This window comes from Ceratosolen solmsi, unplaced genomic scaffold, assembly GCF_000503995.2.
Source record: "Ceratosolen solmsi marchali unplaced genomic scaffold, CerSol_1.0 scaffold12, whole genome shotgun sequence".
NCBI classification, from domain to species: Eukaryota; Metazoa; Arthropoda; class Insecta; order Hymenoptera; family Agaonidae; genus Ceratosolen; species Ceratosolen solmsi.
Window position 1 is genome coordinate 605073 of NW_011948456.1, and position 14032 is coordinate 619104.

At 32.5% G+C, this 14032-nt stretch overlaps 1 protein-coding gene across 1 annotated transcript in view; it reads right to left on the reverse strand.

Annotated features, from left to right (window-relative positions):
* Positions 1-6508: 6508 nt before the first annotated feature.
* Positions 6509-14032, reverse strand: part of LOC105366807 (protein IWS1 homolog) — a gene marked incomplete at its 5' end in the record, with an annotated part of 11440 nt that continues 3916 nt past the window's right edge. Inside the window, one exon of the mRNA XM_011505366.1 lies at positions 6509-6690. Coding sequence (XP_011503668.1) covers positions 6568-6690 — 123 coding nt within the window. The remainder of the gene's footprint in view (positions 6691-14032) is intronic.

Below are 14032 nucleotides of genomic sequence, written 5' to 3' on the forward strand. Positions count from 1 at the left end.
TTAAAATGATCATGATGATATTTTTATATACCTCGAAAGTTCAATATCCATATTTGAATTTTGTTTGAATTTTTAAAATCCTTAGTTGTTCGGATTGGAGCATACTTTTTTTTAGGCCTTCGGTTATCGGAAATTTTATAAGCTTTCTAGACCTCGAATTTTTGTAAACAGTTAACACGCAGAATTCTTGAAGGTAGCTTAAAGCTTAGATCCTTGAATTTTCCAAGGCTTTCACAGAATTCTCGACCAGCCCAAGCTCAGATTCTCGAACGTTCTGCAAGGCTGCTAGTCTCCATATGCCCGCACCTAAGCATTGCTACCAGCTTATTGTAGTTGCCGTTTTGATATTTAAGGAAGCGCGCATCAAAACTCGTCGTAGTTATCACTCAGTAGTTATTCATTACACAGTGTCAGTTATTCCTCCAAATCAGTATTCATCCTAATCAATCATTTATGCCCTAGTCACGCTATTAATTTGGAGTATACAACAGAGAGAAAGTCACACATTCCACGCTTTCTCAGTACAGCCATTCCAAAAAACACGTGTTCAATTCTCCAGTGCGAAACAGTTAACAACCAGTTAAGGGCTGATTGCAATACAAGGAAATAACGGGTCCTCCTTCACACGACAGTATACCAGCAGTCTTTATTGAGAATAACTACCACCGATATAGTCCCATACTCCCATTATGAGTATAATCGGTTCTTCTTGCTAATCTTTAGAACGTTAGCATAGACCTCAAATCAATCCATATTGCCCTTTAAAGAATATACAAAATCCATTGCTGATCTCCATAACGTCATCGATGATATCGTCACCATTACCAAGGAGAAACTACATCATTGTGTAGAACATAATTCACTCTCTACCATGAGAAGTGAATACAAAAAAACAATAGTGTAATTATCAACAAAACAAATAAACGATCTCCTAACGAAGTTTGTGCACACTGTACATATTTACAGCTCTTCAACCTATGTCTTTTCCTAAGCACAGCTAAGGCGAGCGACAAATAAACTGAACTATTCAACTTGGCAGTTCGAGCCAGAAAATTAAATACATTTTCAAACATTCGATCCTTCGAACCGCATAAAATATACAAACTTTCGAACATTAGTCATTGGAAAACCTATAATTATTACATTTTAATTAAGAACATACGAAATCTTCCATTATTAATAACAAGGCTAAGATATACAATTTATTTTATAAAAAAATCAAAATTATTATAAAAATTATTTAAATTTCTATCATATTTTTAACATACATATGAAATTGGACATACTATATTGTATTTCGAATAAAAGTGTTATGAAAATTTTATTTAACGTTAACATTTAAAAATAAAAACAATAACAATAAATTTTTTAATTTATTATTTTACTTTTCGAATTTTTTTCAATTATCTAATTTCAATTGCATCTGTGATTAAACATGAGACTTAATTATTAATCAGTATTTTATCTGATGTTTACGTAATTTCGTGGAATTACTTCAGTCATAAAATCACGTGTTAATAAAAGTTACTATATATTTTTGTCGATTGATTGATGATAGAATAGTTTACATTCGTTATAATTTTCATAACTTAAAATTATTAATAAAAATATTATTGGAAAAATTTTTGCTATTATAAATTAATTATATAAATGTAAAATAAAGATATAAAGCTGAAACTAGTAAAGAACAAAATATTTTATTTGATTGAATTTTCCATGCAATACAGTAACATCTTGATTAATAAATTCGAAAAAAATAATGCATATAGATAAATCTGTCACTATATAAAATAATAATTATTTATACAACAACAAATAAACCGGAAATGGAATTTTAAGCAATTTGTACATAACTTTTTTTATTAATTTTAACTACTTATTAAATAAATATGAAGATAAAAAATATCTTTTAAAGCGGTTAATTAAATTATTGTTTCTGTCAGTTTTTATAATATATTTTTTAACTTTTCATTAATTACATACTTTAATATTTAAAATTTGTGTATTATTAACGATAAATATAAATCTTGAAAAAAGAAAAGGATTTATATAATTGATATAATCGTTTTTTCATGCAAATTATTTACTTCAATTATATCTTCTTTAAAGTGTTACTGTCTGGGATCAGACTAAAAACCTCCCTTTGATGGTGGGTGGAGGTGTTGCTGGCAAGTGGAAGGGGCAATGTAATAATTCAATACTACATGTAATGGTACTTGTCTTACCTTTCTTAAATATAATAATATAATAAATAGTTAATGATCCTAAAGTGTATGAATGCAGGTGTGAGTGAATAATTTGGGGAAGTTTCTTCAATTGTGTTACTTGCTGAGGAGAGTGTGTATCCTCTCCGTGGTGTGAGGAGTTGATGTAGTCGTAGTATGCGTGAGAGCCGCCGCTGTCGTACCGAAGTCGTCTAAGGGGAATCGGGTCGCTGCTGCCTTAGTTGTCGGTTTAGTTAACGGATTCTGATAATGTGGCATCACTATTGGCTTGTTAGATTGCTTACTAGTTGAGTATTACGTACTTGTATCGCTACAGTGAGTGATGACTGTACAAAGAAGCTTGAATTGTGAGAGAGAGAAAGATTGAATAGTGCGCCCGTCGTAATGCCTGCGTGATTGTTACTAGACTCGACTGAAACAAGACTGAGCGCTGTGCGTGAAGCGCAGACCTTAAATATTATCGTGGTATTTTGTAGGTGCCGGTGGCGATCCGGTGTCTGTTGTTATGCCGATATTTATCGTTTCGACATCGTATATTCGAATCGAATTTCTCGAGTATATATAATTCTCGAGTTCGTAGGCTAGTGTTTATAAACAACTTTTCGCGCGCTCATACCTCTCCCACTTTTGTATTCCGCCTTTCAACTGTTTCAATCCGTAACATTTACAATTGATTGATTTTTCATTCTTTGCCTATATTGATATTTAAATAGAATAATTGCATTAAATTTCGGATATTGTTTAATATTCGAAATTATTCATGAATGAGATATTTTCGATTTCTTAACTAGTATAGTAATGTATCATGGTGAAATATTAATCACACATTTTCAATATCAAATTAATTATAGTCAAAGATGAATTAATATTTATTACAAAATAAAACTTGTCTATTTAATTTAACTTATTTATCAATAATTTATATTTCATTTAATTAAGAAGGGCATTATCGGAAAGTTGATAAAAAAATTAATAATGTATTTCGATTTTTTTTTAATTAATGTAATAACTTATATAAATTAGTATAATTTCCTCACACTTTGCATTTGGTTTAAGTTATATTGTATAAAGTAATCTATCTGTTTTAAACATTAGAACTTGTGATTTTATTATACTTAGTTACTCTGTAATAAGAGTTGTACAAAATGTAAATATGAATAAAGATTTTTGCATCTAAATTGAATCATTCTTAATTTTAAAAATTAATGTAAATAAATGTTATAACCTTTAGATCGGACCAATTACCATTTTGAATTATAAATTAAATTTTAATGATTTCTCTTTAAATATTATAATTTTTCTTCTTATCTACGTTCGTTTTAAATTAACATTTTTTTTAGCAGCTACAAACTCTGTTATAAAGCCTTTGATATACTGAATAAATATACAGAATTAACTTCAAGAATACAAATTTTTTATTAAAAAGCTTTGCTTAACTTGCAGAAATTATTTTGCAATGCAACTATGATTAATGCTTGATTATCCGGGTAATGCTCCAAACTATGAATAATTTCAGTGTAAATCAGTATTAACAGCTATAGACTATTCATCATACTAAAGTTCTATAAAACCAAATTCTGTAACTGTTCGGGATTGATGCAGTACCATAAATTTCGAACAAAAGAAAGGTCATACGCGCTGTCCCGCGTACAGCATGTGCGCCTAGACTGGCACGCACGTGCGGACCGGGACGCGCACTCGAGCCAATGTTTACAAACAAAACTCGGCAAGTCCGAGCAAGTTTACGACCCGAAATATAATATACGATAAGATCACCCAAGGGTATTACTCCTACTTTTCTCTCGTCGAACATTCTCGAAGGTTCTAGATTTTTCCTTCGACGCCTCGTGTAAGAATTAGTGCAACAACGACGATGCATTGTTGCCAGCTAAGTGAGCCACCGCGTAGCTATATAAGAAACGCACGCGGCGCGCCTCGCTCTCTTGCTAATCATCTTTTGCCGAACCACCCTCGCTCAACTGCGCTTGCGCTTAAAAACTTGCCGTGACTCGACCGCAGTGACCGACCATAGTGAAGCGATTCAATCATCTACCAGTAGAAGCCATGGCACACGGGTCTCGATCTGCCCTCAGCAGGACCGCCATGGAACGGTCGGTATTTTCAGCAGAGCCGCCACGGAACGATCAAGCCTTCGGTTCGTGCGCGTATTCAAAACGCTCATTTGTAATATCACTTCGCGCTCACTCAAGTGTATCTGCCGCTCAGTGTATTTGCATACTGTGAAGACGACGCGTGGCCATATATTCGGCAGTATAGTTAAGAATACACGCGTGCATAAGAACAAGAAATCGGCAAATTAAATAGTGATTACGGTGAAGCCAATGGAATAGTGATCAAAGATGACATGAATTACGCAGCAGTAATATACCTTGCCTGCATTCTACAAAGTACATCTTTTTATATTAATAAATTAGTTAGTCACACCTCGCACACAACAAGTCGGGCAAACTTACACTCTTCCAAAGAACACTTCAGCCCATTCAGACTCGCTAGCAGAGAGAAGGCAAGATTAAGCTCATCTGAAGAACACTTCGGAACCAATCAGGCTCTCTAGCAGAAATAAGGCACGTCAGAGAGAGGACAAACGTACAAACATTTCGGACCATGCAGGCTCGCTAGCAGAGTGTACGCTCACGCTCTCCCTAAGAACACTTCGGAACCATTCAGGCTTTCTAGCAGAAATAAGGCACGCCAGAGAGAGAGAACAAACGTACTCTTACGAAGAACACTTCGGAACCATTCAGGACCTCTGGCAGAAATAGGGCATACTTACGCTCTCTCAAACTAACACTTCGGAACCGTACAGGCCATCAACAGCTGACGCAAGAGTCGCTATGCCTTAAGCACATTGTCACAAAGGACAAGAACAGATCGACTAACAGACTATAAATACAGATTATTAAATCCTTGAAGAGTAAGTAATCTTACCATTAATCACTCTTACCTGGGACTATTTTTTATTATTTATTGTTTTACTGTCCCCTTAAATACACCATATCAGCTATAGTTATTCATACATCAAGCATACTTGATTCGACTACCATCTTCTCATGCTACCTCACAAGCATGATTAATTGACTACACCAGCATTTCCACAACTTCAAGATATTCAGTGATATCCATGGAAGCTACAATAATCAAGAATACAAGAACACACCCTCATTACTTCAATAGAATTATCTCTCTCTACACAACAGTGCAATATTATAATCATTTACAAATAATAAACCTTGTTTTAATATTTTTCAGCCTTGTCAATTATTATTTCCTTTGAAGTTATCCTGCCGAAAGATTAATCCTCTGAACTATTGAATTGGTAGTTCGAGCCATAAACTAACCCTTTAAAATCGAACAGTAATACAAGAAAAATCTGGGAGTTCAAGTGATTACAAACTAAGTATTGACGGAAATTAAATGAAGGCGATGAGGTAATAAACCAGACTTTTCAGTAATACATGAGACAAATTGTAACGAGGCAGTTCATTTACAATAATATTTTAAACTTAAATTTTAATGTCGAAAACGTTATTTAAAATATTTTACCGCAACCCCTTTGATTTCATTTCATGAATTCATTTCATTTCATTTCATGTATAAAATATTACACTTTTGCAGTATTTTTCAAAGTTATTTTTAGCTATGTTTATATACATATTATTTTTTAAATAACTAATTAATTATCATATTTTTCTTCTCGTTTTCTCCTAAGACTGTAATATAATTTATTAATTCAAATATTAATGTATGCCAATTCAGTTTTTCATCATTTATCTAGTATGTTAATTGTAATCTAACTATAATGTACAGTATTTGATTTAAAAAAAATATAGAGTATAAAATAAATAAAAGTGATAAGAATTATATGGAACAAAATTTAATACCGTAATTTTTTATGAGTAAAGAATAAAATTTTTTAGTAATTAAGAATTCAGTAAACTTGTAAAAATTTTTAACAGAAAATTATAAAAAAAATTAAAATATTTATATTATAAAATCGAAAGTAATGAAGTCTTTTATTACAGATATTTCTTAATTTTCTATGTTGATACAAAAAATAAAATTAATTTTATTTACTATTTCCATTTGTTAATAATCAAATTATTGATTTTTAAATATGTGCAGAATAAATATCATTATTGTTTATTATGTAATTATGTAAAAAATTATGTAAAAAAATATATTGGAATAAATTTTTTATTTATAAATATAAATTTAAATCAGTCGTGTTAATTAAAAGCAATTAATTAATTACAGAATAAATATAAATAATTTTATCAAATAGTTAAGTTTTCCAAATAATTGAAAATTTGCGAATTTTAAGTTACAAAGACATTTTGCGTCCTTCAATTGATATATCAACTGCTCTACGTGCAGATCGTACTCTTTTGCTATCTATAAAATTCTTCATGTGACGTTCAAAACGATTCATTTGTTTTTTCGAAATCTAAAACAAAAAATGCCATATAATATATTATTCTTTATTATCTTGTAAATTATAATTTTTTCTATTTAATATTTTAATTAATAAATAATATTGTATAATTAATAGAAAATTGCCAATTGTTCGGAAAATAATCCCACAATTTGACTAGTCAGCCAAACGTGCAATAATTAACGTAGAACAATAAAACCCACTAGATGTTATGTGGGGTTGCCGGGAAAGTAAAGGGTGAATGCACTGATTAATAATTAACACATGTCTTTATTATTTCTATTTATTTGAATTGATTTACAAAAGGGTGAATTACAGACGAACTTTATATTTCTTGATAATCTTGTGGTGTTGAAATATATTTACTATGAATGAAACAGGTTATAATCTATTGAATATTATCGCTAAGAGGTTATCATGATTGTAGTGCTCTGATCGAACACTGGAATGCCATTGTGTTTATCTTAACACGTGTGTAGTTGCCTTTAAATATCGGTCGTAAGAGAGCCGAGATGGAGGTTATGCGAAGCTGTGCGCCATCTGTGGCGGGAACAACTTGTAGTTGGAGGGATTGAGAAGTCAATGTGGCGTTTATAGCTGGTCTTGTTCAAGAGTATGTCCGGGAAGCTTCCGTAGTTGGACTTTATCCGTCCGTCTTCTACATAAGCCGAGAAATCAAGAATGAGTACTAGCTGTAAGGACTTACTTGCAGTGTATCGTGATTTTCCAGTCTCTCTTCGGTGGCTTGTTATGATGTCCCCTTGCAATGTTGCAACTCTTCAGTTCTTCCTTGTCTCCAAGTGAGACCACAAGTGGTCAGGTCCCACGCAATCCAGTCTTGATGAGATCAATTCAACTGTACACTAATTCATAATAGTGGAAAGAACTTATTATTAAAACTCAGCTAGCTAAACGACTCATCTCTCCGGTCCTTCTCCGTAAGAGTAGGTCGTGACTTATCCTTCACTGTAAGAAGTATTTGGAAAGAGTAAGTGAGGGTACATTACGTAGTCCCTTCTTAAAATGATTCACTGATCCCGCTCCACTTGGGATCCCTTCTTCCTTTATTAATTAACCAATCAGTGGTTGATCTTGGGTCGCACAATAGATTATGCACGCCTTCATTTCCACTTCCTTCCGGGCTCAGTTCCGAATTTGCTAATTGGGAAAGTGTCGGAAGGTGGCGAGCCTTTTCCATTGGTCACCTCTCTTTGGTTGCCTCATCCCTCTCTGGGACTTGGCTAGAAGAAGGGTCCGCTTGGGCGTGGTCAATTTTCCAATACGATCGACCAGATGTGGCATAGCCAAGAACAATGCAAGCATTGTCTTAAAGGCCGAGTGCGCACGTATGGTCATTGCATGTTGTTGCACGTACGGGTTTTGGGTTTTAGTAAATGTTTGTACTCAATGCTTTACGCATATCTGATATTCGTTTCGAATCTACTTTGGGGTTCTCCCGGCAGTAAACCCATTAGGTTCTACTGCACTGGGAGTATGAGCACGTTCCGCTAGAGTTTTCCAGATGTTTTATGACACTAGTACAAATAATTATGAGCAGGAAAGTTTTGAAGTCTTAAATACAATTTTCATGACATTACTTGTCAGATATTTTATTGCCTTACTAAACGGAGTCTTATTCTCAAACACCAATGAATTGCAATATATATATATATATATATTCATGAGATGATCAATTATAATTTGTAAAAAAAACTTAATATATATTTTTTCACATTTACATTGTAGAAATGAATATTTAAAAATATTTTAATTATTTTCTAAATATCGAAAGAATATATAAAATGCTATAAAATTAAGATACGATTTTATAAGTAGTACATGAAGTTTCATTAAAATAATTTTAATCTCAATAATACATCATGTTTCTGATGGTCGACTCGATTGATGATTAATTTTGAATTTAATAAATAATAAATCTTGCTGATTTTCCATAAATATAAATATAAAGTCACAAGAGAAAGTAATATAATTTAAAATATAATCATATCAATTGATATAAATTATATTAACTTTAAATTAACAAAAATAATTATAAGGTGATTGAATAGGAAAACTAATTTAATAACTGAACAAGAACAGTTTTAACATTTAATAGCTTAGGCTTTTTATGTAAATGGGAATAAGTGTAGCACATGAAATGATCTCTCAAATATATACAAAGAACAACTATTTAAATATATGATAATACGTTTGCCAATAATTGTACGATATTCTTTTAATAAATACTTGCACTTTGTTCAGAAAATAATTCCACAAATCTGACATGTCAGCCAAAACGTGCAAAAATCAACTTAGAACAAAAACCCCACTAGATGTTTTGTGGGTTTGCTGGGCAAGTAAAGGGTTAATGCATCGATCTAATAATTAACATATATCTTTATTATTGCTGTTTATTTCATTTATTTTCCTTTATATCTGTTTATTGGAGAACTAGAGAATAATCAATTTCTTATTCTCGGCATATAACTGGTGAGATTATTATTTACAGTAAAAAGAAATAGGTTATAATCTATTGAATATTATCACATTTGAGGTTATGGTGATTGTAGCGCTCTGATCGAATACTATAATATTATTGTGTTTTAACTCAACACGTGTGCAGTTGCTTCTAAATATGGGTCGTATAAGAGCCTAAATAGAGGTTATGCGAAGCTGTGTGCCACCTGTGGCGGGAACAACATATCGTTGGAGGGATTGAAAAGCCACTGTGGCCTCTGTAGCTGGTCTTGTCCTAGAGTATGTCTGGAAAGCTTCGGTAGTCGGACCTCAATCCGTCCGTTTTCTACGTAAGCCGAGAGATCAAAAATCAGTACTAACAGTAAGGACTTACTTGCAGTGTATCGTGAAATTTCCAGTCTCTCTTCGTTGGCTTGATGTGAAGTTCCCTTGCAATAATTGCAGCTCTTAAGTTCTTTCCTTATCTCCAAGTGAGATTACACGTGGTCTGGTCCTATACAATCTAGTCTTGATGAGATCAATTCAACTGTATACTAATTCACAATCGTAGAAAGAACTTATTATTAAAACTCAGCTAAACGTCTTGTCTCTCCAGTCCTCTTCCGTGAGAGTAAGTCGTGACTTATCCTTCAATTGTGTGTGATACATTAGAAAAGAATAAGTGGTGGTACATTACATTGTTATATCTTAAATGCTTCACTCGTCCCGCTCCACTAGGGACCCCTTCATCGTTTAATTAATCAATCAGAGGTCGATCTTGGGCAGCACAATAGATAATGCACGCCTTCTTCTCCACTTCCTTCCAAGCTCATTTCCGAATATGCAAATCAGAGAAGTGTCGGAAGTGGGGAGTTTTTGCTATTGGTCACATCTTCTTGATCGTTTCTCCCTTCTCTGGGATATAGCTAGGCGAAGGATCCTCTTGGGCGTGGTCATTTTCAGATGCGACCGACCAGATGTGACTCAGATAAAAACAATGCAAGCATTGTCTTAATGTCTGAATGCGCACGTACGGCTATTGCAGGTTGTCGCACGTGCGGGATTTTTAGGTTGCAGTCAATTTAAGAAAGGTTTTTTACTCGATACTTCATGTATATCTGATATTCGTTCGGAATCTACTTTGGGGTTTTTCCCGGCAATAAACCCATTACGTTCCACTGCGCTGAAAAGCGAAGGCACGTTTCACTGGAGTTTTCCAGATGTTTTATGACACGAGTGCTAAGTGATTATGAGCAGGAAAGATTTGAAATCTTAATGCAAATTTTACGATGTTGCTTGCCAGATGTTTATTGTATTGAAAAAGGGTCTCGCATTCTCAAACACACTTATAACTAATATTTACTCTGGTGCAACTTTAGTGGAAGCACATATAGCTCCTACGATCTGTTAGTTTTTAAAATTATTTTAGAAAATGAATTCTCATTCCAAAGTGTTTTTATACCACAATGAAAAAGGATTTGTATAAATACTTATTAATATTGTTAACGTTAATAAAATAGAAATACCTATTGAATGATAAATAAATCTCTTAATTTGTCCTATTCAAAATGTAAGTTTATACTAATATTTTATCAAAGTGATTACATAAAATCTATACTTTATCCATTCATAGCCTATTTATTTTGGTATCTAATTTATAAATAAGTTGTTATAAAATTGAGATTGAGATTTTAATCTATACACTAATGATTTGTTAAGAATTTTTAGTAAAATTGCACTAACCTTCTTTCTTTCTATATTAATTTTTTATATATATTTCATTATTGTTTATAGTATTGCAAAAAATCGTATAATTAACAGTTTAATTTCGTTACATTACATCTTGTATTACATGTTTATAATTGACTCAAATGTAAAAGAAAATCCGAAGTATTTCGAATAAATAAATATTTTACAAATATGAACTTCAAAACAAGATAAATTGAGAAAGTAAGATATAATGATTAAGTAGGTGATTTAGAAACAGTAATAGTAAAATTCCATTAAAATTATATACTATAGACTTTGTATGATTAGTAATTAATCTGGATGTGTACTATTTAAAAAGAATATAATCAATTAATAATAAATAATATCTGATATACCTATAAATATGAAGGAATGTTCAAATAGTTAAAGCATAATATTTGGATAATATATAATCTTTTTAATAAGTATACCAGTATTAGCATTTTCATTATTAAAAATATTAATCCTCTTTAGAATTCTTTAGAATGATTTATAAGTATTGATTTTAATTTTGCAATAATCTAAAATTGAGCGGCATATTAGCTTATTCCTTACAAAACTTATACTGACCTGAGCTTAATTATCATTATTTAAATATTCCATTATTAGTAAAATAATTTGAAATGCAATCGATTATTTCTAAAATTAATTTTACATTATAAATGTTAACACTTTCGATTTTAGTCCGCAGTTAACTTTTTTATTTTTCATTTTTTAGTACTAATATTGTAAATGGACATTATCTTTTATTCATAAAACAATGTCGCGACGTGCTGTTAGAGAGTAGTTTTTAACCTATTGTTGAATAAGTATAGAACAAAAAATGTATCAAATAAATTAAAAACATGAATCACCAGTAAAATGAATTAAGTACGTTTTAATATTATCACGATATGCTATAAGTACTTCTATATAAATATCAGATTATACCTTTTCATTTGTTTATCGTTCGACGAATTTGATTTATTTTACACGTTCTTTTTTATAAAATGTAAAAAATAGGTTAATGTACTCTGTGTTTGCTTCAAATTGCATTTTAAAAATAAAAATATAGTATTTTCCAAAAATACAAAAGTTTTTTAATAAAATAAATAATTGTATTTATAGTTTTGAAATATTTCTACTTTTTCGAGATCTTACACTTTATACATCAAAAGTGTGTCGCCACTCAAATACTGATATTAATATATAAAACTATATCACATAGTATCTTCGCTTTTTTACAACAAACTATAAATAAATATTTTATAATCTACAAGAGCTGTCTCCTTGATCTATCTGGGATCAGACTAAAAACCTCATATTGATATTGGATGAAGGTGTTGTTGAGGTGGATGGAGCAACGCAATTATTCAATTTTACACGCAGTGTTTCTTGAATTTCCTTTATTAAATACAATAATATAATAAATAGTTAAAGGGCATAAAGTGTATGGATCATGAAGTGAATGGATAATTTGATGAAGTTTCTTCAATTGTGTTACGTACTGAGGAGAGTGTATGAGTCCTTCCCTTCCGAGAAGTGCCGCTATAGTAGTATGCGAGAGCCACTGCTGTCGTACCGAAGCTTTCTAAAGGAGACCGGATTGCTGCTGCCTAGGTGTCCGTGTGATCCGTTAATACATGTAGTAGTATACTTTTGATAATTTCACTCTCGATTATTTTTGCACTAGCGCTTTATGAGTTTGAGTTTAGTTAACAAATTCTGATCGTGTGGCGTCACTATTGGATTGTTCGAGTGCTTATCGTTTGATTATTACGTACGTGTAACGCTACAGTGAGTGATGACTATAGTGTCAAGCTTGAAGATTGAATAGTGAATCCGTCGTGGTAACTGCGTAATTATTACTAGCACTGAGCGCTGCGCGTCAAGCGCAGCCCTTAAATATTCTCGTAGTAGTTTCTACGCCGGTAGCGATCCGGTGTCTGTTACTATGCTGATATTTGTTGCGACATCAATAGGTTTGACGTATTAATTATTATTATTATTCCACTTAAACTTGGAAGGTTCATCGGAAGTACTTTTCGGAATTGTAACCATATATTCGAGTTTTTAACGTAGAAAAATTTCTTGAATTCGCTAACTTGTGTTTATAAACATATTGTCCGGGAGCTCATACCTCTCCCACTTTTATATTCCGCTTTCAACTGCTTCAGTTCGTAACATGATATTATCAATTTTTGTATTATAGGTTAAATATATTCTTTTTTAATCATAACTCAAAAACGATTCGAACGTTTGTATTACAACTTAACGACTGTAATAATGTAAGTTGTTTAGAATTAACTAAGAAACCACTAGATGTTATGTGAAAAAAATGCGTAAGAAAGTAGAAGGGTTAGTGCATTGATTCAATATTTAACACATCTATTTTTATTTCTGTTTATTCCGTCTATTTTCCAAATGCAGGGATGATTATTGTTGATTATAGTTCTAATTATAGTTATTATAGATAAGTTATAAATGAACCTTTGTTGCTCTTTGGCGATTGGAACGTGGTGTTAGTGTGCTCTTTGTTTGGAGGTAGGAGGTTGTAAGGTTCTTGATGCTCGTGACGTATGCCCTTGATGTTAGGTTACCTTGAGAAAGGGGAGAGGTTGTAAAGCTCTCGCCACTTCTTCGAATTGTTCCACGTGGGGAAACTGTGACTGCGTCATGCTCTCAGGTACCAGCGGCTTCTACGAAACGTTAGGTTCGACACGGTATGGAATTGAAGGGACACAGGCTTCTTGCGTCGCACGGGCTAAGACATCCTTGGGCTCGTACTGACTGCTGGAGATACCGTGTGACCTTGAGGAATGATGTTACTTCTCCCGTTGCGATTTTAGTGTGAGTCTTTGACTAAGACTTTCGTCTTAGTCTGAGTCTTAGTCGACTGAGGGGACTAACTTCTTTCTTGGTGACTTCAACATGAGTGAGTGACTGAAAGACTATTGAAAGAGTAACTGAAAATACTGAGCTCTAGAATATTGTGTTTGTCCTTCTTAAATAGGTCACTGAATCTGCTGTCAACGTAATATCCCTTCCCTCTGTTTGGTTCCAATCAGAGCGCGCCGATTTTGACAGCATGATTGAGCATGCAAGCCTCTTTTCCCACATCCTTCGAATTCAGGCTTTGAAAATGCTAATATCGGAAAAGTATCTTGGG